Source organism: Syngnathus typhle, linkage group LG16 (genome assembly GCF_033458585.1).
Source record: "Syngnathus typhle isolate RoL2023-S1 ecotype Sweden linkage group LG16, RoL_Styp_1.0, whole genome shotgun sequence".
NCBI classification, from domain to species: domain Eukaryota; kingdom Metazoa; phylum Chordata; class Actinopteri; order Syngnathiformes; family Syngnathidae; genus Syngnathus; species Syngnathus typhle.
Window position 1 is genome coordinate 1,113,504 of NC_083753.1, and position 27,967 is coordinate 1,141,470.

Here is a 27,967-nt window from a genome sequence, read left to right on the forward strand (position 1 = left end):
GGGAGTGGTCACAGCTGGAAGGATAATAAGATGCGCATGAATTTACTACAGTATCTGAAACAACGATAAGAGGAAAATAAATGGACGTTTTCGTTGCTCACATCAAGCGTTTGCGCGAGGTTTTTTTTTCGGTGTTTGTTTTATTTAAGTTGGCCTTTCCTCGACGAATTTTAGCAAGTTAAAGTTGGGACGCTGCTTTCCGTAGTTGATGGAGATTCAAAGTTTGTTCGGTCCACTCGCATTGGAAAGAAATGCGTCCTTCGCTGACTGTGAAGGTAAAGGATCACTTTTAAAATATCTAAGGAGACCTTTGTCTTTGGAACGGCAAAAAGTTGTACCGAAGCGAAACGTCCGCTTGACGTCCATATTCAAGCTTGTGTAACTTGTTAAGTTGTTATTGTGTGGGCTCCGGTTGTGTTCTGCCAGTACATGAATAGAAGTTTATACCTTTTCAAACCGTAATTCCAGATGTTGACTACTTAAGTTATCTTAGATATTGGAAATATGTGTTTCTTAAGCCTTCGTTTGCGATGCTATTGTTTTCATGCATGCTAAATGTCAGGAAGCTGTTCGTTATAAATAGTTAATAGTTATTTATTTATTACATTTAATTGGAGTGGCCTTTCTCTGTGGAGAGCAATGGCTTTACGTGTAGATAATTTGATCTAAACATTGATTGTATATTTATGAAAATAGGTAAGTAATAATGACGTAGGACAGTAGTGTTTTTTCAAGTTTTTACACCAAATACTACCTAAAAAAATACTTCGCTCTTCAAGTAAAATAGACTATTATTAAAGCACAGTAATGTAGTGGGTGCAAGTGTCCCAAAACAAGGCAGAGGTTTTATTCCTAAAAAATGTGTTTAATGTTACAGGTAAAACAGTAATGCTGCACTCAAATATAGGATTTAAAATGATGATGATAATAATAATGATAATAATATGAGGGTCACGGCTGTGTTGGAGCCTATGCCAGCAGCCTTTGGCGGGGTACACCCTGCCAGCAAAGTGCTGACAATTTAACTCACTAACAAATGTATTTTTCTGCATTCAAAAAGCTCAAGCAACTCTAACACTATGTACAGTTTGAATATTTCATTCTGCGATTCTTCTGCATACTGCCAAAGATGGCTCGACACTTTTAGAGTCACTGTTCTGGGGTTAAGCACTGTACTTTATAAAGTTTGTGGGTTGTGGGGTTATTTTTGATTTATATTTAAAATGCGCAATCTGGAGTCCCACATTCCAAAAACCTGTATGGTAGGTTAATTGAACACTGTAAGGATAAGCGGTTCAGAAAATGGATGGATGGTATGATTGATGGATGAATGTGCAAAATGAGTCAAGCTAAAAAACAGGCAGAGGCCCTCAAATGTTTGTTTTTTAATTTAGTAAGTGTAGATCCTTGCTTTGTCTAAATTACAAACATGTCTGTGTTTGTTTTTGGTGACAGGCTTCCTGTGGTCAGAGTGGATCAGTGACTTCAGTAAAGGCAAGGAGCACCATCTCAAGATATGACATTTGCTACAGTGATATTCTAGAGACTTATTTCAAGTTGTTTCTCCATATTGTGAAGGAGTGTATGAGCTCAGGTGAGACCAGCGGCTTTCCCCCTGATTTGATCTGAGGTGACACTGGTAAAAAAACAACAACAACACAATGCTGACTCAGTAGAATTTATGAGTACCAAAAGTATTCCCCGCCATAAATCCTGTCACTGAACCTTCTGGTATTCAGCATTACACGTCGCCATTGGAAAAAAAGCCAATGTCTGCCTCCTCTCCCCCATCCTTACCTCGAGCCTTTCAACATTCTCTCCATCCGCACCACCCGACCTTACCGCCCATTTTGTCGCCATCTTCGGCCGGACCGCTCTACTCGCGGCTGTCCAATGGAAACCACAGTGTCCCCAGCCCCACCAACTCCCGTAGCTCTTTCCATGGGGTGTCTTTCCTGCTGCAAATTGGGTTGACCAGAGAGACAGTGAACCTGGAGGGCAATGACCTCTCCCTGTCGGCTGTCAAGGACCTAGTGTGCTCTATAGTGGACCAGAAGGTAAGATCCTCAACCCCCCCCCCCCCCCCCCCCCCCCAAAGAAAATCTCTTCACAAACACATTCATACCCACTACAATTTAAGCAGCTATTCTGAAGGCAGTTGTGGAGCAACATGCTGCATCAGCACGCGTGTTGTCAACCAACCATATTCATCTATCGAGGGGTTCCAAAACAAACATCTGGGTCGCCTGCTCTGAAACTGACACAGCAGAAGCGCACACACACAATAGAAGTGGTGGACAGTTAGTGAGTGACGTTGCATTTGAGTGCGTCGGTTCTCAAAAGTTTTACAATCATGCTTAATCGCTCCTCTGCGGTTTTACCGTTGCCAAAGATGAACTCAGCCTCGAAAGTGCAACGTTAGACTTCATTCCTGACTGTAGTAATTGTACCTATTTGTCTATTTTTGTATGCTACTTATGTTAGATTGATCGCTTCATAGGCACTTGTTTTGCCAGCCTAATAATTCTGTGTTAAGTGTAGCCTTATATTAGCACAGATGTTTTTATTATTTTACTTGCTCATGGATTAGATATTGTCTTAGGATAAGAATCTGTTCTTGAGTTGATAAAGTCCAAACCGGATTTTTTTTGGGAACATTTGAACTGTCAGACATTATCATGTAAGTATAAAATTCTTCATTTTCCTTCGGGGTGACACAGCGGTTACCAAAGTGGAGAGGGTGACTTGTTAATAGAAGTTGACTTCTTTGAGACTGGGAAGCGCATATCTTCGCGTAAATATTAAACACAGTTGACTGTGCCACGTACATTCCGTTCTTTTATTATTGATGTCATTTTATTGTTGCTTCAGCTATAGCACACAGCCACTTAGCTGATGAGACAGAATGTGTGTACAACTTTGTATGCAAGTTTCTGGTGTCTTACCCTTCTTGGCTGGCATCATGAAAACACAAACGCCAAAGAAAAAAAAAAGAAAGATATTTTTTGTCGAATTATTCCTTTTGATGATCACTAAGCGGATGGCTTGCAGATATGATTATGTAACCATAAAAAAACCCTCCTTTGAGGCACATTTCTCCAGAAGATTTTGTCCTGCTTAAGGGACATTCCACTCACTATAGTACAGAACAAAATGATTTTTGGAATTGTTATAAAAGAAAGTTAAAATTCCAGAAAAAAAAAAGTGGTGACAATTTTTATTGCGCAATATTTTTCATTGTGTGAAGGCCTTCTCTTACTTGACATTTGACTTCAGTTGCTGAACAGTGTGTGTCTGTGTTGTCTTATTTTGTGGTGCATTGTATTTTATATAATACCTGCATTCAAAGTTGTCCCTTGAAAATTATTTAATTAACTCTGCTTAGCATTGCGTCATTATCCTGAAAATCAGCATGTATGTATTCGCATAAGGAGTATTTTTCCGTGTCGGGCATTTTTACAATTGTAAAATGTTATTTCTCTTACAAAAATGACACAACTGTGTGGTGGTTTCGAACTAAAAGCAGTTAATTATCTTAACCCAATCAGACCACAAAGAAATCTTTGTGCACTTTTTAACTGACACTTTAATTTGAATTCAAATGCACATTTCAAATATCCCTTTGTATTAAACTGCCTGCTTATTTTCCAGCTTCGGTAAATGTTTGTTGGGTTAATGCTCTGCGGATCCTGTTTGAATAATGAAATGGAAGTGCATCCCACACATTGTATCTTTTTTCGCCGCTCGTGTGTAATTATGATTACAGTACACCATTTGTAACTGCAATTATCGTTGTGTGTAGAAAGGGGGGGGGGGGGTTGATTAAACAGTGCACTTCAATCAGTTGCCTTGGCCTCAATATTTGGGAAGGTCACTCTTATATTATTATGATTGATCAAAGTGAGGAAAGGTAAATGTGGAGCAAACTTGGGAATTATGGAGACGATATTATGGCGAATTTTATTAGGTCTGTTTTAGATGACTGTTAATATTTTGCTCTTGACAGCAGCTTGGATTCATTGTTGGTTATGTAACTACTGATTTGTTTGCACGTATGGTACGTTGGATTTGTAATGTAGTGGCATTGTTGCAAAAGTAGGGAACAGGGAAAATGTAAATTCAAAGTTAGAACAACATCTCTGAGGAAATCAGTATAAATCATCATATACGGTGATGGAAATAAAAGGCCGCAGGTTTTGTTGTTTGTCTTAATCGTAGGTCACTTGTATAACACAGATTCATGGAGAATCTTCATACTTTTCGGGTTGGTGTTTCGGGACAATACTTTGTGGGATTATCTTGGGAAAGACCCCTTTCTCTTTCAGCATGATTTTGAAAGTCAATAAATGATTAGTTGGGTAAGTTTGAAACAGAAGACCTTGAGCCAGCAGCACACACCTACACTTGAACAGAGGTCAGGCCCTCCAAAATCCTGTAGAAAGTTTTCTTTTCACATCAACACCCAGGCCTTAACTAACCTTGTGCATAATTTGCTGAAGCCTGCTGGAATGAGAGTTTGAAATGACAACCCGAACAGTCAGTTGAGAACAAAATGGTTGAATGAGAATATTCTCTGGCTTGTAACAAATATTTCCAGAAGACTAGAAGCTGACAGTCCAACCCCAAAGTTTCCTTTTATTTAATAAAAAGACTACGTGTCCCAATACTTTTGTCCACGCACAGTGTATGAATGTGCACTACAATTATACATACATCAGTATACAATGAACTCTGACTTTACTGCTGAGCATGCTGTAAATCATTTGACATGATAATTTTGCGGACATCATTGCAGCGGAACATGTCCAGAACATTCCACCACGTTGTTGTGCATTTCTTCGATTAAACCTTGTTAAATACAGTCCACAGCAGCAGCAGCTGCTTCATAAAACCAGCCATATGGCTTTGATATCTGTGGAAATTATGACTGTAGGCGCTTTGTACTCCACTCCAACCTTGCCTCACTATTTGCAAGAAATGCACAGCAATTGTGAACCTTTTTTCCTTGTCAGTGTGCCGAACTTTGCCAACACTTTTCACCTGTGGGTCGCTGACCATAGTTTAGGCCATGTCAAGATCTCACTAGTCAGCAGAACCTCCTGTGTCTGTCAGCAGATGTAATGTGGTAATATTACCCTCTCATCCACCCCTCTCCCTCTGTGCTGCAGTTTCCTCTGCTGAGAAAAAAAAATGTTCTGCTTCACCAAAGTGGTTCAACACTCATTCGTGCAACAAATTTGTGTCGTTCTGCCACTTGTGTTGCAGTGAATGTATCCATTCACTGATACTCAAATGCTGTGTCAGAAGTGGTGAACACTCAGAAAAGCATTTATTCGAACATACAGTACAGAGAACCCTCGCGATTTATCATTCATGCTCGTTCTAACGCTGATTTTTACGCATTTTGGTTTTAATGGGTTTTTACAGTTGAACACAAGTCTGAATTTAGAGTTGGTACCACGTTAAGCCTGAAATTGTTGGCAGAGAAATACCTCTCACAAGCCATGGATACAAGCCTTCATGCTGTAGCAGATACCCAGGATGTGGTTTGCTTTTTGTGCAGTGTCTCAATGCTCCCACATTTTTTTGTATACAACATATCATGGCTTCAAGGTTGACTTTCTTACCTCTGTTGAACTCTCATGGTTTGAGGTAACGTAGGCTGTAAATCGTAAGGACTATGCAGTGTACTCATTCATACTCTCGATTTAGCAATAATCCACTGAGATGTTTTTTTGGGGTTGATTTTCTCCTGATGTTGTTACGAGATTGCAACAAATTGAAAATATTCAGTGCATTTAGTATGTCAACTGTAGTCCACGGTCACCCGATCCTGATTAGTTCAATCTCTGCATCACAGCTTCATGCTCTCGGGGGTTACAACATCAGTCTTTTTTATCTTTTTAATTACATTGCTAAAATTTATTTCCAAAGGTCCACTTTTTACTTAACAGTAAATCTATCCTCATTTCACATGGACAAACATGACATTATTTTTATCCATGATTATTTATTTCTTATGCTTTGACTTGAAAATTTAAACCTTAGATACAAACGCTCTATGGCAGTGGTTCTTAACCGGGGGTGCTCGCACCCCCTAAGGGTGCGAGAATGCTTCCTAGCGGGTGCGAGGATACCCTGGGGGAAATTTACAATTTTTCGGGGCTAATGGAACGGAAATAACCGAAAAAAGCGAAAGATTCTGGAAATCAAGAAGTCATTGTGTTAATTGGCATTAGGGATAATGCTAATTAAGCCTTATAGCTGTAAAGCAAACCAATTATTATTATAATAATTATTTAGGGTTAGGGTTGCGAGAACTGGTTGGTGAATTGAATGGGGTGCGAACAAGGAAAAAGGTTAAGAACTACTGCTCTATGGTGACATTTAAGTTAACTTCACAACAAATACTCAACAATTCTTCAAAAAAGAGGCTTCACACTGTTTTATTGCAACTCCAAACTAAAGATTAAACAGAGAATTACACCACAACACGACAACAATATTGTAGCTTTTCAGTATGCTAGCTTGATGCTATATTGACTTACGTACTATATAATGACTAAAACTAGTGCCTACTAATAAGCTGTGACAAAAATTGAGGTGTTATGAATCCCACTTGAGTTCTACATGCCGCTCTGCACTATATATGGCTGCTGCATTCAGGCAGGATTCATAATAAAGCCTCAGAAAAAGTATATCAGTGTGCCGGTCTTATCCATGTCGCCAAGAAGGAGTAGCATTCAATTGAATGACAGTTAAATCCTGTTTAAGTATTTAGTAACGGTCTGTTTTTACATTTTTTTGGGTGCGGGTGATGCTAGAATAGAGTATGAATGGCATTTCCATTCATTTCGGTGGGAATTGATGATTTAAGATACAAGTGTTTTGAGTTAGGAGCAAGGTCACGGACTAAATTAAACTCATCCCTCAAGGCACCATTGTATTTCCACATCGGGGCAGCTTTGTTTCACTTGTCAAGCCCATCTCTTCTGTCTAGTTTTTGGGCTCAGTGAATGGTGCGTGATAAACATCTATCGCCTACGCTTGTCGTGCCTTTCCTGTCTAGTGTCGCCCAAGTCCTCGTGTGTAGCCATCAAGGGAGTGGTTGTTGGACAAAAGTTCATGACTTTTTGAGAGTGACATTCTGTTTACCAGTTGCTTTCTTGGACGGGAATAAAGTATTTCCATTCACCCTGGCAATTTCAGGTGTCTTGTAATGTAAAAGAGCTTACAAGGGAGTTACAAAGCTGGAACCTGCTAGGTTGAATAAAACTGTTCCAGAGTGCTGATCCACTTCCGATTTTCTTTTATGTAGTATTTAGAACAAAATATTCCATAGGAAATAACTGTTACTAAAAAGTAAATTCTAAGGTATGCGATAAATTTTTGAATCCACTCTGGTCATTTCATTGCTTGTCCCCATAAATCACAGGTGTCAAACTCAAGGCCCGGGGGCCAGATACGGCCCGCCACATCATTTTATGTGGCCCGCGAAGACAAATTGTGCATCAAATTCTCATTACTAGAATTGCAAATTGTCTTCACTTTTGATAATACCTTTTTTTGTTTAAACATTTGACCAGTTTTTACTCGTCTAATTTGAAAATGAGTTATTTGTCCGTTAGTTTTGTCGCTTTTACTGTATATAATATGAAGTGCTCATCCATTTATTTGAGTTGACAGTCATAATGGCCCTCCGAAAGAAGCTATGACTCCAATGCGGCCCGCCAAAAAAACGAGTTTGACAAAGTCTGGAAAGAACTGTAATCTGCATTTTATTGACATGGAAACTGTTTGCCTGAGTCCATAATCGTTTTTACACTACACTACATCAAAGCCCCCAGAAATAAGATGGCTAGAATGGCATGACTTTTTGTTGCCATCGGAAAAGGATTGTAATGGTGCTAGGAAAGCACGTTTTAGGAAGAACAAATTGAACCATTGCTTTGAATTGCACTTCTATAACAGATACTTTAATTTAAATTTTCCTCGGCCACAGGTTTCCCCACCAGTTTTGTCAGTCCTGTGGGTTTTCGTCCTTGGTCAAGGCCTGACTAGCTGTCTCTGTAATTAGCGAGACAAAAGACTTTCAGGCAGAAGAAGGCTGTCTTCATAAACTTAGAGCGAAATAGCAGAATATTATTAGGATTCTTTGGTTTGCTCATCTTTCAGAAATATTACTTGCCTTGTGCAAGTGAGCTTCAGGAAATGTTCCGTTTCAAAATTAATTGCGATAATGTTGCAGCAGGCTACTGCATGTTTGATTTTATTACAATTTCATCACTTAGATAATTTGTTCTTTGAATAAACAAGTGGTAAATAATAATAAAAAATAAATAAATAAATAATATTCCAAAAATAAAATTGAAATTCCGGTGGGGCATTTCTTGGGAACTTGTTCACATTGACCAAAACTAACAGAAAGACTAAATAAATCAACACCTTTAACACCCCCTTTCGACACGGGCCTTTATGTGTGCTATACATGGTGCCAGACATTTCCTGGATAGCACATTCAGCACCCTCACAAGTAAAAACAAGTCACTCTTGAGTCAATATGAGCAGTGTTGCAATTGGTTTTGAATACACATAGCTATGGTGTCAGCCCTTATCCAACGGAGATGACTTTTAGTGAGTGTTCCTTACACTGAGGTATTTCAAAGCCATGGAGTTGCCTGACTTGATATCACAATTGGGACTGCTGAAGAAACAAAAGTTTTCCATGTGTTACTCAGAGGCTTTCTTGCACAAGGAATCTATCAATTTCCCCGGTCTTGGAGTAATTTGTGGAAAAGGGAGAGGGGGGGGGAGGGAAAAAACATCTCTGAAGTTAAGTGAGCTAAGTAATTTCTACCATCTGCAGTGCACATTTCTGCTGCCTCATTCTCCTTTAAATGCAAAGTGGCATGGCAGAACAGAAGGCTCAGCCACAAGAGTCGGAATGACAGAGCGGAGAAGGGTGGTCCTCTCCAAGGGCACTGGGCAGGGAAGGCTGGAACAGACCCATTGGCAGGCACAGAACGTAGCCATTCATTCGGTGCCAAACCGTCTCCAGAGGGCCGCTACCGAGTGTGGCTTTGCTTTGGAATGCCCTTCACCAAGCCAGTGATGTGAGATTATCCCACATCAATCCAATCTCTTTTTAATGCTGTCTGAATGGGTTGAATCGGTTGGCAATAGTCAGATGAGCCATTTATTAATGAAGAGACTTTGACCTCGTGAAGCCAATCACCTCTAGTAATTCGGTATTATGCACTGAGGCACTTCACCAACCTTGAATAATAAATCTATGATTGAATATTGTGTTGATGGCAAGAGCATAGCTCACATTCATTATACTCAACCTGACTTTTTGCTCCTTGGCTTGAACTAGCTGGCAACCTGAAGTAAAATGGTCATACACTGAATTTTAGAAAATACGTATATGTTTTGGTTCTTATATTGTTTGTAGCTTTAGGATTCTCAATCCACCAATGGCTGAAACATTGCTTTGTTCTAGATTTGTTTAGAAAATTGGCAATAAATAACACTCAAGCGTCACATTCGGAATGTAAGTGGAAAAGCAACGAGCCAACTGCATGTTAGTTTTGACACTGAGTTTAAATTTAAAAGGAACATGTCGCATTTACAGTACTGACTAGTTAATTTCTATTGTAAAATGGTTGTCTTTTATTAACATCATAGCCACTCAATTTGAGCTGTACTTTATCAAATTGTTCCATCTTAAAATGTATCATCCTTGTATCACGGTACATAATGAATCGTCTTTTATTGGAAAAATGCAAATGCCTACTAAACGTATATGTCAGGTTGACAGTTTTGATCCATGCGGCAGCAGCAGGTCATAGAATGTCTTATTCTATATTGTTTTCACAGTACTGTTTGCCTTTCCTGTCTTTGAGTGAAGTGCATGATCTGTCAAACTGATAGGAAGGTGGCAGCGGAAGTGCAATTAATGTTGAAACAACAAAAAAATACAAGAAAAAAAAAACCTTGATTGTTCTGGAGCAGTGCTCCCCAACCACCCGACCATGGACTGGTACACTTGGCACCGGGCATCTTAAGCAATGTCATTGGCACTCCTATTTATAACAAATTATTCAGCCATAATTGCATTACAGTTCACAAACAAACAAAAGTCAGGTTTGTAAATTAGTTTGCAATTTTGCAAACAGAAATATCTCAATAGTATGAGTCAGTTTGTCACTGGGTCGCTTTCTACTCTTCTACTTGTCATTGGCTAGTTCCTCTGGAAGCCACTCCCTGTTTCCATAGTCTCACTGCTCCTGCTCTCCAATCTGCTGTGGTCAGCGAGGCAGCACAGTCTGTACAGTCCATGTTCACATAGCTTCTCCCTCCAGTGCACTTGCTATTATTCTTCCCCCGTCTGTTTAAACATTTGCAGATATTGCCTTTCTGGCTCTGGTTTTTGAGAAAGGTGACAGCTCAAGTCTCGGAATTTGGCCACCATTAATCTCGTCTTAAAAAAAAAAAAAAAAAGCGAGACGGAGTGGAAGGGGTTTTAAAAATTAGAACCTAGCTCCATGTATGGTAGCTAATCCCTCCCTCACTTTCTGCAAACACAGAATTTGCGATAGTATGTTGCCGCATCTTAATCTCACAACCTGATTATTTGAGCAGGAGATATAGTACGTGCTGCAATATATTTCTCAGGCACTAGTGGCGGATCGCAGCAAAGCAATAACTCATCAGTGGTGTGCGAGGGCCGAGCCAAGCAAGTCTTAGATCACTCTGCTCTCTTCCTGAGAAGCTTTAGATCCTGTGACTCAGGCTTCCTCTTCTCTGCCTGCTCTCTGGACACTGTTAGCACACGCAATACTTATGTAGACATGCACGCACAATTACAGAAAAAGCAAGCTGAGTTTCTACCACTGAACATAAAAAGAATGCTGAAGCTGCAATTTCGGATTGTGACAACTCACTCACTTAAGTCAATGTTTAAGCAACTCTGCACATCTTCCAACATATAGTCAGATATGCTGAAAAGCCAGATGGCTCTCATTGTGGATACAAAGGCAACTAACCAAATAGTGATCTCACCACCAATAACTCCGCTCTGCTTCATTGCCTTGGCACTTACTATAAACGATTACTACAGAAGAGTATTGTTTCACTCGATTCCAATATTCAAAGGCCATGTGCAATAATTGCGGGGTTATCTTTGGCCAGCCTTAAAGCAACATTATGTGAAATCAGAAGGAGTTTGGTCACAAACCCATCATTGTGGCGGGGTGAAATACAGAGGCCTTCATTTTTTGAAAGCACTCTATAAATTCTACTTATTTATTATTATCATTGGCAGTAAAGTTAGAATCCCTATACTCTTTGAAACAGGTCTTTTGCTAGTTGACTGATAACCAGCTGGGATAGGCTTAGCAGGATGAGCATTAAACGATGATGAATAATGTAGAAAAATATTTCTTCATTCTACCATGACACAGCATTAACTAGCTAAACCTCTGAATGAACCTTGACACATTCTCTGCATTACATTCTCTGGAATGTAAGCCAGCCCACAAAAGAGAAAAAGTCACCGCTCGTCTCTGGCTGGCCTCCCAAACATTAGGATTCTTCGATGCTGCAGGCGCGGCAAATGTGGAGTTGCTTTCCCGGCCCACTGTCACATGTGAGCATGTATTGAGGAGCGACTGGATGAGTTATTCCTTTTCTTCAATTGAACAAGACTCCTTCTTGTGGATGAACTATTAAGTCAAGGATACATACAGTACACAGCTTATTAGTAGAACTTTCTACCTCCAGATGTAGTGTGTTTTCTTTGGCGCAGGCCAAGAAAATGCTTCTCTCCATACACCGGCTAGAGAAGCATGGAGCTTCTTAAGCAATCCTTGGTTGTAATTAGATGTTCTACAATATTTTGAAACTCTTGGCAAAACAATTACAGCAATTTGCTAAATGAACCGAGACATGGACAAATGGTGTAGCCCAACCATTCCTGTCTGACATTGTGTAAACATTTCACATCTTGCAAATTGAATTAATAATCTGTCTTTAGGTTATAAAAAGTCTGGACATTGTCAGAGAGTCAGTTCTGGACAATGTTAAGAGTAGCTTACATAAATGTAGCATACAACGGTTAATTGTTTGTGTTAGATGTTTGTTTTTTTGCCTATAGGAAATACTCAAGTAATTTGCTCATTCTCAGGCTTCTTTTTTCGTCTAGTTTTGTGGAGAATTAGCTTTAGCGTAGCTCACGTGTTCACTATTCACTGGCAAAGTAATGTTTTGCTAGCTGTTGTTATAAGCTGAATGCACTTTTTGTGGCTCCTGTTGCTCACTTTATAATGTTATGTAAGATAGCATAAAAAGATGAAATATGAATATGAAGAACTTTATTATGAACTTTTTTATTATTACCTAAGAACTTTAAAGATTCAGAGTGATGCTTTCACGTCTGTCCGAGCGACCGGGGATGAGCAAACTGAGTATTTTCAAAATTGTGTCTTTTTCCCACATTAAACAGCTTTTCCCTATTTAGAAAACACACATCGCAGATCACTGTTATTTTGTAACTATTTTTTTTTTAGTAGTTACAGTATTTGCTGTAAATTAAAGCACATTAAGTGATGCTGTGATATGACATACACTGTTAGTTCAACTCTTCTCTCAGGCATTCTACAGAGAATAACATCAATAGCTTGTGATGGAGAATTTCCGGGGTAGTGTGATAAGTCTGTATTATTTTTACAAAAGCGACATTATCAGTCAAAGGATGGATTTGTCTTTCTCTGGTAATAGCACCTTGTACCAAACAGATCTTGTGACATTCTTAATCTCTGCACCTCAAGCAAAATCAACAAAGCAGTGTCTTTTAGTTCCTGACTCTGGTTTAAAATGTTCACTTCATTCACTTTATTGAATTGTTTTTAATTGGTTGCGTTTATCACCTCTCTGAAATATTGCTAAACCGTCAATAGGTTCATGGTTGAGCAGCCCAACAACATTGCGGAAGTTTGGTTCTGGTGGTGGAGGAGCATTCTATGGAACCTTGCTGGATTTTTCCCCAATTTTGTCTGTCCTGTTGACGTGTCTTAAAAAAATCTCGGCTACATGAAATGAACCACTCGGAATTATGTAACGTCAAATTTTGAACAAGTTAGAAATGTCATGGTAACAAGTAAAACAGTGACCATTAAAACAGTTTAGGAATTGCAGGCCAACGTCTGCAACTTTGCTTGTTTTGAGCAATTAAGTTTGGTTATGTTTGTGCATGCCCAAACCTATAGTAGAAGAAAGAAAGAGAGCGAAAGAGAGAGAGAGAGAGAGAGCGACAGAGAGAAAGAGAGAGTCCGAGAGGGAGAGATACAAACATACAAGTTTGTTGTCAATAAAGGTGTGTTCACTGCCTAAAGCTCAAGCTTCAATGGTACCACAAAATGTTCTCCCTTTTATGGTTGATGCACTTCAGTTTCTACACAACTGTAAACTGAAAAACCTCATACGGTATCTATGAAAACTGAACATGATTATCTTTGATCCTCCTCTTGTTTTGGAAATCATTAAACGTGTGGTTAGTGGGTATACTGTATGTTCTTGGCGTTGTTGGTAACTCATAAGTGTCTTGAGGTAATTCATCTTTGGCTTCTGTTGAAATAAGACCATATTTCACATTTCACGGCACTCACCAGCTCCTATTTTCTTCGACTTTCCTAACACTCTCTCTCTTTGCTCATAACAGGATTTAGCATATCAATGGTAGATTAGCACATTTAACAAAAGCTTACTACTGCAAAGCTCCTTTCCACTCGTCTTTCCAGGCTGACTTGTGGACCTCACACGCAGATTCGACGCTCCGGGGTCTTTGGTGTGCGTGTGTGGTCGCTACCGCTCAGTTCAATTGATTTCCGTTTGAGGACGACAAAAGACAAAAGATGCTCGGGCCACTATGGGCGCTAAAGATGGATGTTATGCCACGTGTTGGTGATGCTACTTAAGCAGGCGCGGGGGGCATGATGATTTTCCACCGGCATATGGTCTTATTAAATGTAGGAAGGAAGCAGCACGTGATCCGAGTATGCATTCAGGTACGCAGTGTTGGAATGTGTCCGAAAAACTTGCCAATCTATTGTTCTTGCACCCCTGACTTCCACTTGATTTAATGAGGTATGGAACAAAAGAATTATCCTCTGCCCTCTCACCCTGCAGATGCTCCTGGTGTGGAATGAGACCTGTTTTTTGTGGAAACTTTTGCACTGAATGCCAAGAGGTGCTGACTACAGCTGGCAGCTGCACTGACAATTGTGTCCGTGAGTGCGTACGGGTTTGAGAGCTGGCATGTCGGCTGAGTGAAAACCTTTCTGTGACACAGCAGTCACCACAGGAAGGATGCCCCCAACCCCTTTCTGTTCACCGCCTTTGGTTGGGAAGGTTGAAGGTAAACAGTACTGTCAAAGGGTAACGAGGGAGGGCCTTGAAGGTAGTGGATTGCCGAAGTCTCTTTTCCGAAGGGAGACTGTGTGTGTGAATCTGGTAGTCAGTTTAAATTCAGAATTTCGGTTCAGTTCTTCAATTTTTGTGACGCAATTCTGTAATAGTCTACTTGTTGGCAGCTATGAGTCTGCAGGTGTCTTCACACGCCGTATTGGTCGAGTCCGTGCCAGCCTTGGTGCTCTTTGGTGACATTTGCATTGTCACAAGTGACCCATTGTGTGCTACCCCGGTTCACAGGGAAACAGCTGTTAGATCCCCCAGTGACGCCCTGCTTGGCATGCAAGCACCATCACAGTACATTTACTCCCGAGTAGCATTGATGCAGGACAATTCCAAACGTGCATCTGGTTTTGATCTGCTACCACATCCTCCCTTCCATCCTTGAAACATGATTCTTTTACAGTCTTTGAAAATATAGGAGATAGAGCCAATGTATGTTCGTTCATATGATTCGCTGCTGTGATCAACTCGTGGTTTTAAAAGACACTGAGCCTCTGTGCAGGAAGTGACTCATTTGCCTGCTGCTGTACTTCCTGAAGTGTGATCCTCCACCACTTGCTTCAGGATATTTACATCCTTCTCCTCTTTCTTGCCGACTGCTTCACCCAAAAGCTTTTATTGCTCCTCAGTCACACTAGTGCCAACTGAGTTTGTCTAGACAAACAGGACCAAACAAGTCCGAATTGTTCTTTATCCCGGTGTACTTTTCAAAGCTCGCTGTCTGTTTTAGATATAAACAGAGCACCGATGATGTAACTGTATGTTTTCTGTCTTGTACATTACTTCTGTCACTAACTTGACAGGTATTTCCAACTGACTGGTCTTTTTCCCCTCAGTTCCCAGAGTGCGGCTTCTTTGGCATGTACGACAAGATCTTGCTATTCCGCCACGACCTAAATGACGAAAACATCCTGCAAAGGCTGACCTCAACTGAGGACATCCACGAGGGAGACCTAATTGAGGTGGTTCTCTCCGGTATGTATGCGGTCTTGTAGCTTACAACTTTCTGAAAAATACCCCAAAAAATGGCATAAACACAAAGAACCCGCTATTTGATAACTTAAGGCTGCTGCACTCAAAGCGACACTCATTCAATTTCAAGGCACAAACGATTCAGAATCAGTATCTTACATTTCATATAAACTCAAAAAAAGAATCATTTTTTTTCCACAACTGTAGTTACTAAAACATTCCGATCCAAATAAGATTGGTTTTACATCTTTTGATCGTCACTGAATGACTACTAGTGAATCACCTGACACTCCTTCCAACTCTTTGACTTGTGGTGAAATTTGCTCGGTTGTTCCATGACATGATTCACCTTTGTGTCAGTTGTCCAGGTGTTTTTTCGTGCTACTCCCAGCTATGAATGAATCAACTTCCTGTGCAATGCCGACATCATAACGACTTACAACGGTTCTTCTCAAATGTGTTTGATTCAGGAAGCACCTGACACCACCTGTTCTGAATCTTAGCCTCGCTTCTGCAGAGCGCAGAGTATTGTTTGCGGGGGTTTAGATTGTATAGATTCAAGATCTGAGGATACTTCAGGCATCGGGGCTGAGGAATGTAGACTGGAGAACTTCCTTCTTTTTGTTCCTCACTGTCTGTGTTTGTCTTGGGTGCTCTTTGTGTCACCCTTTGTTGTTCTTTGCACGCCCTACTTTCTCTCGTTTCAACCTTGTAACTTCCATCTGCAGGTGCTTTTAGTTTCTCACATGTTCAACGAGAGAACAATGAGTTTTACATGACAGAAAATTCACGTTTTCAGCTATGTCCTTTGGTCAACTCTGAATCTTTCCCGCCCAGTCATTTGTTTCATCAGCATTGGTCAGTTTCGCTTAACCAACCCCGTGGTTGTATCCTGTGGCTTTGGGAGAAAAAGGCCCAAAAAATCGCGCTCGCTGTAAGAAAAAAGCAGAAGTGGCTTTTTCTTGGCTCGGTGTTCAAAAGACGAGGACTTGTTTTTCCAGTGATTGTAGTAGGCCCGTGGTGTGTAAACATGCTCTCATATGCAGGCCGGCCCCGGTCACATCGTACAACCGCAAAGGCCATGTGGGCACATGAGGTTTGCGGTTCAGCTTGACCGATTGTCCCTTTGTTCTGTTTTTCACTCCCATCTTTCACAAGTTCACCTCCATCGGCAGAGCCAAATTTGTCTTGTACAACACTTGTTGTAAATGTTAGTAGGGAATATGACATTGGGTCGGAAAGTTGGATGCTTTTTCTTTGTTTGAAACTTGTGGCTTCTGAATGGAAACTGTGCTGCCTTGAAGCAAACAGATGGAGTCTCTGATTCAAAAACAAGTCCTTGAGTACCGTATTTTCCTCACTATTAGGCGCACCGGATTATAAGGCGCACCTTCAATGAACGGCCCATTTTAAAACTTTGTCCATATATAAGGCGCACCGGATTATAAGGCGCATAAAATAGAAGCTATACTGCAACAAACTGAGGTTGACTAGGGTTGCGGTATGCATCCACTAGCCAATAACCAACGAGCCCTCTGTAAACAATCGCGTTTCTCAAACGATCTCCTATAAAATGTTCGGAACTGACTAAAGTTCGATCTAACGCATTGGTACTACTTACCTATGTTTCCCTTCCATATCGATTCGTAGATTTACTCGAAACATTAACAGAGCAGCCTATTAACGATCTCCTATAAAATGATGGGAACTGACTAAAGTTCGATCTAACACATTGGTACTGCTTACCTATGTTTCCCTTCCATATCGATCCGTAGATTTACTAACGGAGCAGCCTATTTTGAAATGAAATAGCCTCGCGGGTACAACAGCTATTCGGTGACGACCCCTGACTACAGTTGCCGTAATGTTGGGAAGCGATGCGACCTTGTGATTTACTAGTCGTACTAAAACGTACTGAAACATTTTGGCAGAGCACTGTGTACAACCAGTATGGATCAACAAATTCATCAATTGATCCATTATAAGGCGCTCTGCATTATAAGGCGCACTGTGTTTTTTTTAGTAAAATGTAAGTTTTTAGGTGCGCCTAATAGTGCGGAAAATACGGTACATAAAGTTGTTTCAGATCAATTATCTTGACAGTCAAATGCTTTCCTTCTTTCTCCTCGTTCACCTGAAGAAAAAACTGCAAACACAAACCACCAATGATTGTACTTTTTTAAACAGAGAAGCTTGTTTTGAGTCGTCACAAATGCATTTTACTGCATAAGTAGAAATGTAACGGTCGATCTAAATTCTCTGACAACTAGCATATAAAAAAAAAAAAAAAGAAATCAAGATAATACAATGTATTTGCCTAAATGTCACTTTTTAAATCTAGAAGTCTGGAAAAAGTATGGAATTTTGAAATCGTAATTATCTCGTGCTTAATTGAGGCAACACGGTTTGACTGACTCACACCCTTGACCGGTCATTGGGCTATTTTTGACCGGTCAAGGGTGACCGGGCTATTTTTTACACTATTTAATGTCTTGACCAATTTTTTTTAATTCCAAAATTATGTCTGGAATTTAAAAAGACACACAGTATAAGCACTCCGAATGACAGGAAAAAACATTCCATTTATGTGAGCCCAAATTATGACTTACTCATTACACAACCTGAAACTAGATTTTGGATGTAAATTCTGGAGTTGTTGTCGTAATCTTACACATCTTCTCATTTTTAGTGAGTCACATTCATATGACTAACCAACTCTTACTGCCAACAATGAGCTCAGTGTTTATTTGACACAAAACCACAGAGTAAGAAAATAGAGAAACAGGAAGAGGGACACATCCACATCTCCTCTGTATTATAAATAACAACAATGGACTGATAACACATGATTATGGGAAATATCTCTGGGTTCTGTTGTCCTCTTTTTTTATTGAAATAAGTTTTGCAACTGCACAGATATGATGCCCTCTACTGTAACAGTGCAGACATAGCAGCCATATTTCCCAAATCATTTCTCATTTTTAAAGCTCTGATTTGCTGTCAGTGGTGTTGATATTGAAACTGTGCCACAATGAATGTGATTAATAGTTTTCTCTTTTCTATATCACGTTACATCTTCAGAACATCCCTCTTTTTTACCGGCCAAGTTTTCTGGATGGATTTGATTTTCAAGTTTGGTTACATCATTTTACTGTTGTTTCTAGCCCAAGCCACAGTTGAAGACTTCCAGATTCGACCTCATGCCCTCTATGTCCACTCCTACAAATCCCCCACCTTCTGTGATTACTGCGGGGAGATGTTATGGGGTCTTGTTCGGCAGGGGCTCAAATGTGAAGGTTAGACACACACACACGCACACATCAATTTTAATTGCGGGTGGGCCACACAAACATGGTTCGTTTTTTATATCTAATTCTTTACTTTTTTCATGCATTAGACTCAGATAGAAAGTTTACTGTATTGATGTGTTCAACATTTGACTAACTTGCACATTTAATTCGGTAGTCAAACCAACTCATCAGCGGAGCCATGTTTTAAATCCCTGCCAGCCCATTGGTTGTGTGCCACAGTGTAACACCTCTAAGGTGCTTTTGTTTATACGTCAGGATGCGGGCTAAACTACCACAAGCGCTGCGCCTTTAAGATTCCAAATAATTGTACCGGTGTGAGGAAGAGGAGACTGTCCAATGTCTCGCTGCCAGGACCGTCCCTCTCAGTTCCCCGACCGGTACCTGCGGAGAATGCAGCGGTTGTCTTGGATGAGGTGAGATCCCTTTAGAAGTTGCATGGCATAAGCTCCTTGCAATTTGTTTTTAAATCAACTATTTAAGATTAAACTCCAGATGAATAAAACGATGATGCTCTTCTTTGCTATACTCTTCCAACTCACTATATGTTCCATGTGTTCCCCTTACCCATGGATACACTGCAGCAGCAGCAGAGGTTCCATCAAGAAGCAGGGAAGCGAATTCTGTCCTGGAGCGGCCGGCCTATCTGGATGGAAAAGATGGTGCTTGGTCGGGTTAAGGTGCCTCACACTTTTGCCATCCACACCTATACCCGACCCACTATCTGCCAGTACTGCAAGCGTCTGCTCAAGGGACTCTTTCGACAGGGAATGCAGTGTAAAGGCAAGTCAGATCAAAATATATTTTACACTTCATGGTTATCTCTGCCGTTTTGACAATTTGCATGTTTTTCTGATGCCTTCTACTAGATTGCAGATTTAACTGCCATAAGCGGTGTGCTTCAAAGGTACCAAGAGATTGTTTGGGTGAGGTGGATTTTAATGGAGGTAAGATCAACATCACATCCATTGAGGTATTTCATTGTGATGTCTCAAATCCGTGCACCTTGATATGCAGAGCCTTCTAGCCCTGGCCCGGAGTCGGACATCACTCTGGATACGATGGAGGTGGACAGCGGTGAATTGGAAGGCAGCAGAGGGATGGATGACTCTGAGGAACTTTCCACTCCAGAGGAGAGGATGTTCGACATGGATTCTCCCTTCTTGGACCGAGAGAAAGATGAGGAGCCCATTAAGACTATTAGGTATGGCAGTATTATTATGATGAAATATTATTTTCATGAGATTTTTTAAATGTCTGGACCCAAAAATGATGTCAGTTAGCAAATTACAAATTGTGCTTGACTAATTGAAAAAAATATACCTACAGTTTTTTTTTTTAGCTGTAAATGAAAGTAAAATGTTATTTACTTGAATTTAGTCCCTCCACAAGCACCAACATCCCACTGATGCGGGTGGTCCAATCCATCAAACACACCAAGAGGCGGAGTTCCACTGTGGTGAAGGAGGGCTGGATGGTTCATTATACCAGCAGAGACAACTTGGTGAGACTGACAACCAAAACCCATTTGACCCCGTCTTGCCTGGATAGCTTGCATGATGGGTTTTTATCTAGTTCTGCACGTAGCAGGACTGAAAGTATATATATATATATATATATATATATTTTTTTTTTTTCAAGAAATAGCCTCACGTATGCTTGTTTAGTGACATTGTTGTGAGATTCCCTTTTTCCTTGTGTGCTCACTTGGGGTTTGCTCTCTTTTGGACAGAGGAAGAGACATTACTGGCGGCTGGATAGCAAAAGTCTAAGTCTTTTTCAGAACGACACAGGAGCCAAGTTCTATAAAGTAAGCAACAACTACAGTATCACGCTGAAAATAATCGTTTTGTCACACATTAAACCAAATACATTGCTTAACATGTACACAAGGCTTACGAATTGTTTCGGATGGAACCATCCATGTTAAAAACTCTAACTTATATATTGTTAGTTAGATATTTTTTTCTTGAAGTTCCTGTTAGAGCATACCTTCATAGCTTTCACTTTTACTGCATTGTGCAATCGTGGACGCTCAGGAGCCATTTGCATACCATCGTTTGCCTATTTACTGCTCCCCTTTTGGGAATTATGTAAACATCACCAAAGACAGTGGGGAGCTGTATGACTTTATTAATATTACTGCTAATACTGATTATAAGGATGTCAAATGGTCCTGATCATTGAAGCTTTCAATCAAGCTTAATTTTGTTTTTAAGCGGAAAAGCAATTGCGGTGCACTTCCTGCGCCTCACTTGGTCATTACAGCACCACAAGAGCTTAATAACACGGTAATTACCCACTGAGGACTCAGTGAAGGGAGCTACAAGATAAACACTTCCACATGTGTTGATTTTTGTCTGTCGGGTGTCTGGCATGTTTTTATTTGATTCTTCATGTCATACTGTATATTTTAAGACAACTCCTTGTGGTGTGGTGAGAGGTTTGATGCAGTGGGATGGTGTGTGTCATCGTGGAGCAGGTGTTTTAAAATTAAGATGCAGTTTGAATCCTTTTTGTCTCACTTGCTGTCTCTTGCTGTCCAGGTCATACCAACAAAACATACCATTCAGTCCACCTGTACAATCAAATTTGGTTTGTTAGCTTATACAAAATAGTTCTGCCTTTACAATAATAACAGTAGTAAATAACTATTTTTCTAATTATATAGGTTTAACTGTCAGGTGTATTATTGTATCCCACCAGAGGGAAAGATTATATTAATTTATTCTGCCCGTCATTATAGGTCTTAGATAGATGAACAAATAAGCATTATTTTTTGTAAATAAATGATAATCTTTAGTACACAGTAAACCCTCGTTTATCGCAGACAATTGGTTCCAAAAACCACCCGCGATAAGTGAAATCCGCGAAGTACGGTCACCAACAAGAAGTACTGGGCAGGCTAACGAGTTAGCGGAAAGATGCTAATTCGCGAAAACGGACTTCTAATGGAATGTAAACGAACATTTGAAGCAATACTACATTGTCCTAAAGATTAAACACCTGTTTCCTCAATTTAGAAGTTTTATTTTGACTTTTAAATGTTTTTTTAATTTTGGAAAAAAAAATCTGCGATGTAGTGAAACCACGATAAACGAAACGCGTAGTAGCGAGGGGTACCAACTTTTTGATATTTACAACATATAGAGTATAGTTATATATGTACATATTTGACCAAAAAAAATTTTTTTTTAAATTATGAAACCACTTACAACAACAAATGTATCCACAAAAATAAAGCTTTATATGACATACTTGTTGATGTCCATTACAGGTGAGTTTAGTGATAGGAATACTTTTGGGTACAGGATCTCATTAAATTGTGGTGACTATACATTACACATGCCTTTTCAGAGGTACATGGAGAGGTTATCCAGATACTAGAGTTGCATATCTTGAGTGTAATCCTGTAATTTTACTCAAATCTTATATGGCTGTTGCTCATCAGTATGTGGCCACTGTCCTTCTCTCGCTTTGCTTTATACTTCCAATTTGATTAGTGGCGGTCGCGTGGTGGCTCACTTGCAAAGCATAGCTACCATTTTCCCCATTTGGAAGCCATAACAACCCCTGGTTTGAAGATGAGACCCCTGTACTTGTGGGTTTCTCTTTTATGGTGTAAGGGGGCTTCGCTGTATCTCTGCTAGATTGACTCCTGTCACAGTCAAACCCACAAACACACCCACCCACCCACTAACGGTAGTTGCAGCGTCTTTCGTCTCGTGGCTAGTGGTAGCGCCAGCGGCTCGTGCTCAGATGGGGCCTCTGGCAAGCCCTGCCTTGTAATCAGGGAAACAGAGCGCTTAAACCCACCGCAGGGCCCGTTCACGTGACCCGGCCCCGCTAACCGCAGGCACTTCATCTGATACTCTGTGGTGAGCCACGCGGAAGGGGACAGCGTGTGCCTCTGCAAGTGCAGATTGGTTAAACCTCTCTAGGTTTTTTTGCATTTGACCCTCCCTAGTCCTCACTTTGATTTAACAGCGAATATAGAGAGAATGGGGGGACTTTTAAAGTTGACTCCGACTGTTGTGTGCTCATAAGAGAGAGAGGGTGAGGAGAAGTTAGGATTGGGAGTACGTTATCAACACTGAGACGAATACCGGACAGCTAATGAGACGCAGTGGAGTGTGTGAGTTGACATCCTATATTTTATTGTCGTTTCTAAGTGGAAATCTCTGTTTGGGTTCCTCGTTGCGTGTGCAATTTTTTCTTTGTCTCTTCTTCGAAGAACTGCCTTTTTGTACAATTTCATGTGACTGTCATTGTGTACGGTTTTAATTTGTCTTATTTATATTTGCCTTTCCGCATTTGAAAGAATGATTTCAGGTATGAGTTACATACCGTTTTTGCCTTTTCGCATTTGAAAGAATGATTTCAAGTATAAATTACATACCGTACATATTATATTAGTTGCCAGAGCTTCTGCTGTTTCTCTTGTAGGAAATCCCCCTGTCTGAGATTCTCCAGGTAGAGCAGTGCAGAGACTACAATAATCTGGCCCAGGGAAGCAACCCACACTGCTTTGAGATTATCACAGACACCATGGTCTACTATGTCGGGGAAAACAATGGCAATCACTACCACAGCCCCGTTCTGGCCGCCTCGGGAGTTGGCATGGAGGTGGCACAAGGCTGGGAGAAGGCCGTCAGACAGGCTCTGATGCCAGTCACACCTCAACCTAGTGTGACAAGTGCTGCAGGTCCAGGCAAAGATCATAGTAAGTTGAAGGCATCATTGTTGTTTTCAAAATCAGGAGAGACTTCCTTATATGTCTCTTTCACATCTTAACAATTAGAAGGACCTTTCATTTATAAATTGAAACTATTGTATTGTTGCGGTACCTCATTCCAAATCCAACACTTTCCTCCAGGATTACATCACCAACCTATGAAATTATCACCCCATTATGTTCCCTTGCTTTCCCTACGTTGTCGGCACCAGTGTTTCCAAAATCTCTTATGAAACGGTGCATACTTGCAGCCTTCAGTCACACATTAGGAAGCCAGTTTATTGCATAATAGATCGCTTCATCGTGATAATCTGTGATTTACGCAGCTGAGATAAGCTTGAAGAAAAAGCTATGTGTGCAATGTAGCTCTGCTTGGCATTACTTAAGGATCCAGTGACCACTGCATCAGTTTATCAGTTTGTTTTCCTTCCCCAGGAGAGCTGTCCATAAGCATCTCTGTGTCCAACTGCCAAATTCAAGAGAATGTGGTGAGCTTTCTCTTTTAATTTAGTACAGTACTGACCGTGTTGCATTCAAGCATGCTACTAGATGTTTAGCAAAAACTTGAGGGACTTAAATCTAGCTTTCACTTGGGGATTTAGGAGGGTTTCGAATCTGATCATGATGGATTTAGTTGATATCCATTTGCAAACAAATAGTTGAAGTGTGCTAATTGTTTTGTTTTGTTTTTCAACAGGATATTGCCTCAGTGTACCAAATATTTTCAGATGAAGTGCTGGGATCAGGACAGTTTGGCATTGTGTATGGAGGTAGGTCTGGCACCTGATTTCCAGAAAATGAGCATTTGAGAATGTTTTGTTTATTTTTGTATGCCTATTATGGGGTGTATTTTAGGTAAACACAGAAAGAGTGGAAGAGATGTGGCCATAAAGGTTATTGACAAGATGAGATTTCCTACCAAGCAAGAAAGCCAGTTGAGGAATGAGGTGGCCATTTTACAGGTGAATGTCTACAGTGACCAGCATACTGGATTCTTTACTCTTCGTCAGTCTTATAATAATAATAATTATAATAATAATAATAGACAAATAAAAATGGCCGGAGGCTCGGTGGAGCACTGGTTAGCATGTCCGCTTCACAGTTCGGAGGGTGTGGGTTCGATTCCACCTCCGGCCCTCCCTGTGTGGAGTTTGCATGATCTCCCCGTGCCTGCGTGGGTTTTCTCCAGGCCCGCCGGTTTCCTCTCACATCCCAAAGAACATGCGTGGTAGGCTGATTGAGCACTCCAAATTGCCCGTAGGTATGAGTGCGAGTGCGGATGGTCGTTCGTCACTGTGTGCCCTGTGATTGGCTGGCAACCGGTACAGGGTCTCCACCGCCTACTGCCCGATGACGGCTGGGATAGGCTCCAGCACGCGGTACAGACAATGGATGGATGGATAATAATAATGTGTCTGTGTCTGCTCTGTCTTCAGAATCTGCACCATCCTGGCATTGTCAACCTGGAATGCATGTTTGAGACACCAGAACGGGTGTTTGTGGTGATGGAGAAGCTTCATGGCGACATGTTGGAAATGATCCTCTCTAGTGAGAAGAGCAAACTGCCTGAACGAATCACCAAGTTTCTAGTTACACAGGTTTGTGTTGCTTTACGCTGTCATGTCTTCAAGAGTCCAGTTTTCATTGGATGTCTCAAAACCAAATGGCGGGAGTCTCAATTGACGGTTATATTGCATGAATACAGTTTTTCTTTTTCTTAAGTGGTTCAGCAAATACTCACTTCCCTTGTGGTGTTTATTGTCTGTCATGATCTCTCTGTCTCTGTATGCTCCCTGATGGTTTGTGTTATCCCACTGTACACAAGCATCTACTCAAAGTCCAGGCCTGTTGATTCTTGTGGTGACCTGATTGTGGGGAAATTGTTTATGGGAATTGTCGGCGTGGCATCAGGGCCTCCTCCCTTTGGATTACTGGCTGCTGCATGCGGTGGCTTTGCGGCCTGATTAGACGAACAGTGGGCTCCTGAGCCTCAATGAACCTTGGATCCTCAGACAGAAGCAGCCTCATTAACAACAGTCCCATTAGCTGTGGCAGGTCTGGCTCTGATGTGGTCAGGAGAATGTTTGTCATAGCCAGTGAGTTTGGAGGAGCTTGGCGTGCTGTGGTTTTGGTAGCAGGCCACATACAGTCATGCATGAGGAGCCAGCTTGCAAATAGAGACGTGATGATGAAATGAGATATTGTGAGGTATTGGTCAAGACTGAAGTATTCTCTGACATTGTTTTGTCAATAGTTTTTCATAATAGAAATCTGTCATCTAGGTTTTGAGGCTGAGTTAATCCTCCCTCACCGACCCACCCTTTGTTTCTTTCCCATAGATTCTGGTGGCCTTGCGACATCTGCACTTCAAAAACATCGTTCACTGTGACTTGAAGCCTGAGAATGTACTATTGGCATCTGCAGAACCCTTTCCTCAGGTAAACGCCGAAGGGTTTGCGCAAACGGGATTGTGCAAAGGCCAACTTCTCTTCCGTCTTGCAGGTGAAGCTGTGTGACTTTGGATTTGCCCGCATCATTGGCGAGAAATCTTTCCGGCGATCGGTGGTTGGCACTCCGGCTTATCTGGCTCCTGAAGTCCTGCGGAGTAAAGGCTACAATCGCTCGTTAGACATGTGGTCTGTGGGAGTTATCGTGTACGTTAGTTTGAGCGGGACATTCCCTTTCAATGAGGATGAGGACATCAATGACCAGATTAAGAATGCTGACTTCATGTACCCGCCTACGCCCTGGAAGGACATCTCAGCGGAAGGTAATGGGAAATCCCGCCAGCACTGTGGCTGAGTCATTCTCAAACACGTATTTTCACCGCCTACGTGTCTGAACTTAGCTGATATGTTTCGTAATTTCAAATCATTCTATGTCACAGCCACAGATCTGATCAATAATCTCCTCCAAGTGAAGATGAGGAAGAGATATAGTGTGGACAAATGTCTCAGCCATCCTTGGTTGCAGGTGACTTCAACATTGAGATCAATATGACTTGAAATTTTTTTTTCCATATTTGGACTTGGCTTTTCTGATTCATATTTTTGCCCCGTCTCAGGACTATCAGACATGGTTGGACCTCAGGGACTTTGAGACGCGACGAGGCGAACGCTACATCACCCACGAGAGTGACGACGCACGCTGGGAGGAGTACGCGGACGAGCACAGTCTTGTTTACCCCAAACACTTCATCATGGCGCCCAACCTGGATGACATGGACGAGGATCCCTAGTGGCACACCAGGGATTTAATTCAGGAAGATCACTGGGGACTTTTTACGTGGAACTTTGGGAGCTGTGAGCCCCTCCAAACTGTTTGCTGCGGAAACAGACAAAGACTCGCAATACGTGGGGAAACGCCAAGTTTGTAGCATGCCTGCACTGCTACAAGTTGTAAACTGAGGATGTGCGTGCGCCACTGAAAAACAGAAACTGAGGAGAGACAAGCTTTCTCCTTTTTTTGCATCATCGCAACACATTCCATGGATGTAAGGAGAATTGTACCAAGATAAACTTGATGGTTTTGTTGTTTTATTCAGTTGTGGTTCCTTTTCAGTAATAATATGGCTCTGTTGTGTGTGTGTGTGCGTGCGTGCGTGTGTGTGTGTGCGTGTGTGAGAAGAGGTTGATAGAAAGAGACAGAGAGTTTATCCCAGGAGTAAAGGGCACTTTTCACAAGGGATTTGGGGCCTGAGAATTTATCAAACAATCTGCAAGTTCTCATTTCCAAACGGTTTGTGAGTTTGACCTTCGGCATGAAACTGGAACAATCACATTACGGTATGTGTTTTGTATGTTGTTTTAATGTATTTAGTAATTGTGTTAGTGTTTTGCACTATATTGTTTTGAACATTCCCATGGAACAAAAAGCTCCATTTGCTGCTACATCTGGTCTCGATGCACAGTGTTCAATAGTGATAATTGGTGAAAAGTAGCTGGAGCTCAGTAGTGGCCGATGTGTGTCTGTATGTTCTCAATGTGAGTGTTATCTGTTCTATCGCCAAACAAAAAAATAAATGGTGGAGTACTTTAAATAAACGTAATCAGTCAGTACGTTCAATCGATTCGATTTTTACATTCAGTGTTCGTCTGAAACCAGCAATTGTATTCATATAGACTATTTTAAATGGAACTTTGTAAGCATCCCTTTGTGGAATGTGATTTTTTATTTTATTTTTGTGTGTTAACTGAATCATTCCAAAGAGCAGAGGTGCCGCATAGAACAAAACTGTCCATTCCATGTGCAAACAAATTGTATGTATGATGTCTGAATTGTTTCTTTTAGCACATTATCGAAAGCTTCCCATATGCCAGTTTAGTGTCCAGCGGGTTTGTCGTTAATTCTGCTGTTGTGATTTGGGAGTTCATTCCAATTTTCCTTCACTCTTTCTCTTGTCTTTGTTGCCGCTGGATTGGCAGGTGTTTTGTACATTTCTATGCATACCATTGGAAAATAAAAGGCCCCAGCATAAACA

At 41.0% G+C, this 27,967-nt stretch overlaps 1 protein-coding gene across 2 annotated transcripts; it reads left to right on the forward strand.

The window, feature by feature from the left end:
* prkd3 (protein kinase D3) lies at positions 1 to 27,967 on the forward strand. 2 transcript variants are annotated; one of them, XM_061301094.1, is made up of 19 exons: positions 1 to 275; positions 1,456 to 2,057; positions 15,309 to 15,447; positions 18,609 to 18,740; positions 19,011 to 19,168; positions 19,337 to 19,535; positions 19,622 to 19,699; positions 19,770 to 19,956; positions 20,133 to 20,256; positions 20,485 to 20,562; positions 23,199 to 23,475; positions 23,923 to 23,975; positions 24,185 to 24,257; positions 24,343 to 24,449; positions 24,924 to 25,085; positions 25,827 to 25,925; positions 25,990 to 26,257; positions 26,375 to 26,460; positions 26,552 to 27,967. In XM_061301094.1, the coding sequence occupies exons 2-19, from the start codon at positions 1,770 to 1,772 to the stop codon at positions 26,723 to 26,725; spliced, it is 2,682 nt and encodes an 893-aa protein (XP_061157078.1). In that variant the 5' UTR covers positions 1 to 275; positions 1,456 to 1,769; the 3' UTR covers positions 26,726 to 27,967. The 2 variants fall into 2 exon arrangements, with proteins under 2 accessions (XP_061157078.1, XP_061157081.1); XM_061301097.1 differs by having other exon boundaries at positions 19,340 to 19,535.

Bases quoted from the DNA above. Each gene is read 5' to 3' on its own strand.
- prkd3 (XM_061301094.1), top strand. From the start codon at position 1,770: ATGTCTGCCTCCTCTCCCCCATCCTTACCTCGAGCCTTTCAACATTCT. The intron at 19,169-19,336 runs GTGAGATCCCTT...GATACACTGCAG, and splicing joins CAGCGGTTGTCTTGGATGAG to CAGCAGCAGAGGTTCCATCA. The intron at 23,976-24,184 runs GTGAGCTTTCTC...GTTTTTCAACAG, and splicing joins GCCAAATTCAAGAGAATGTG to GATATTGCCTCAGTGTACCA.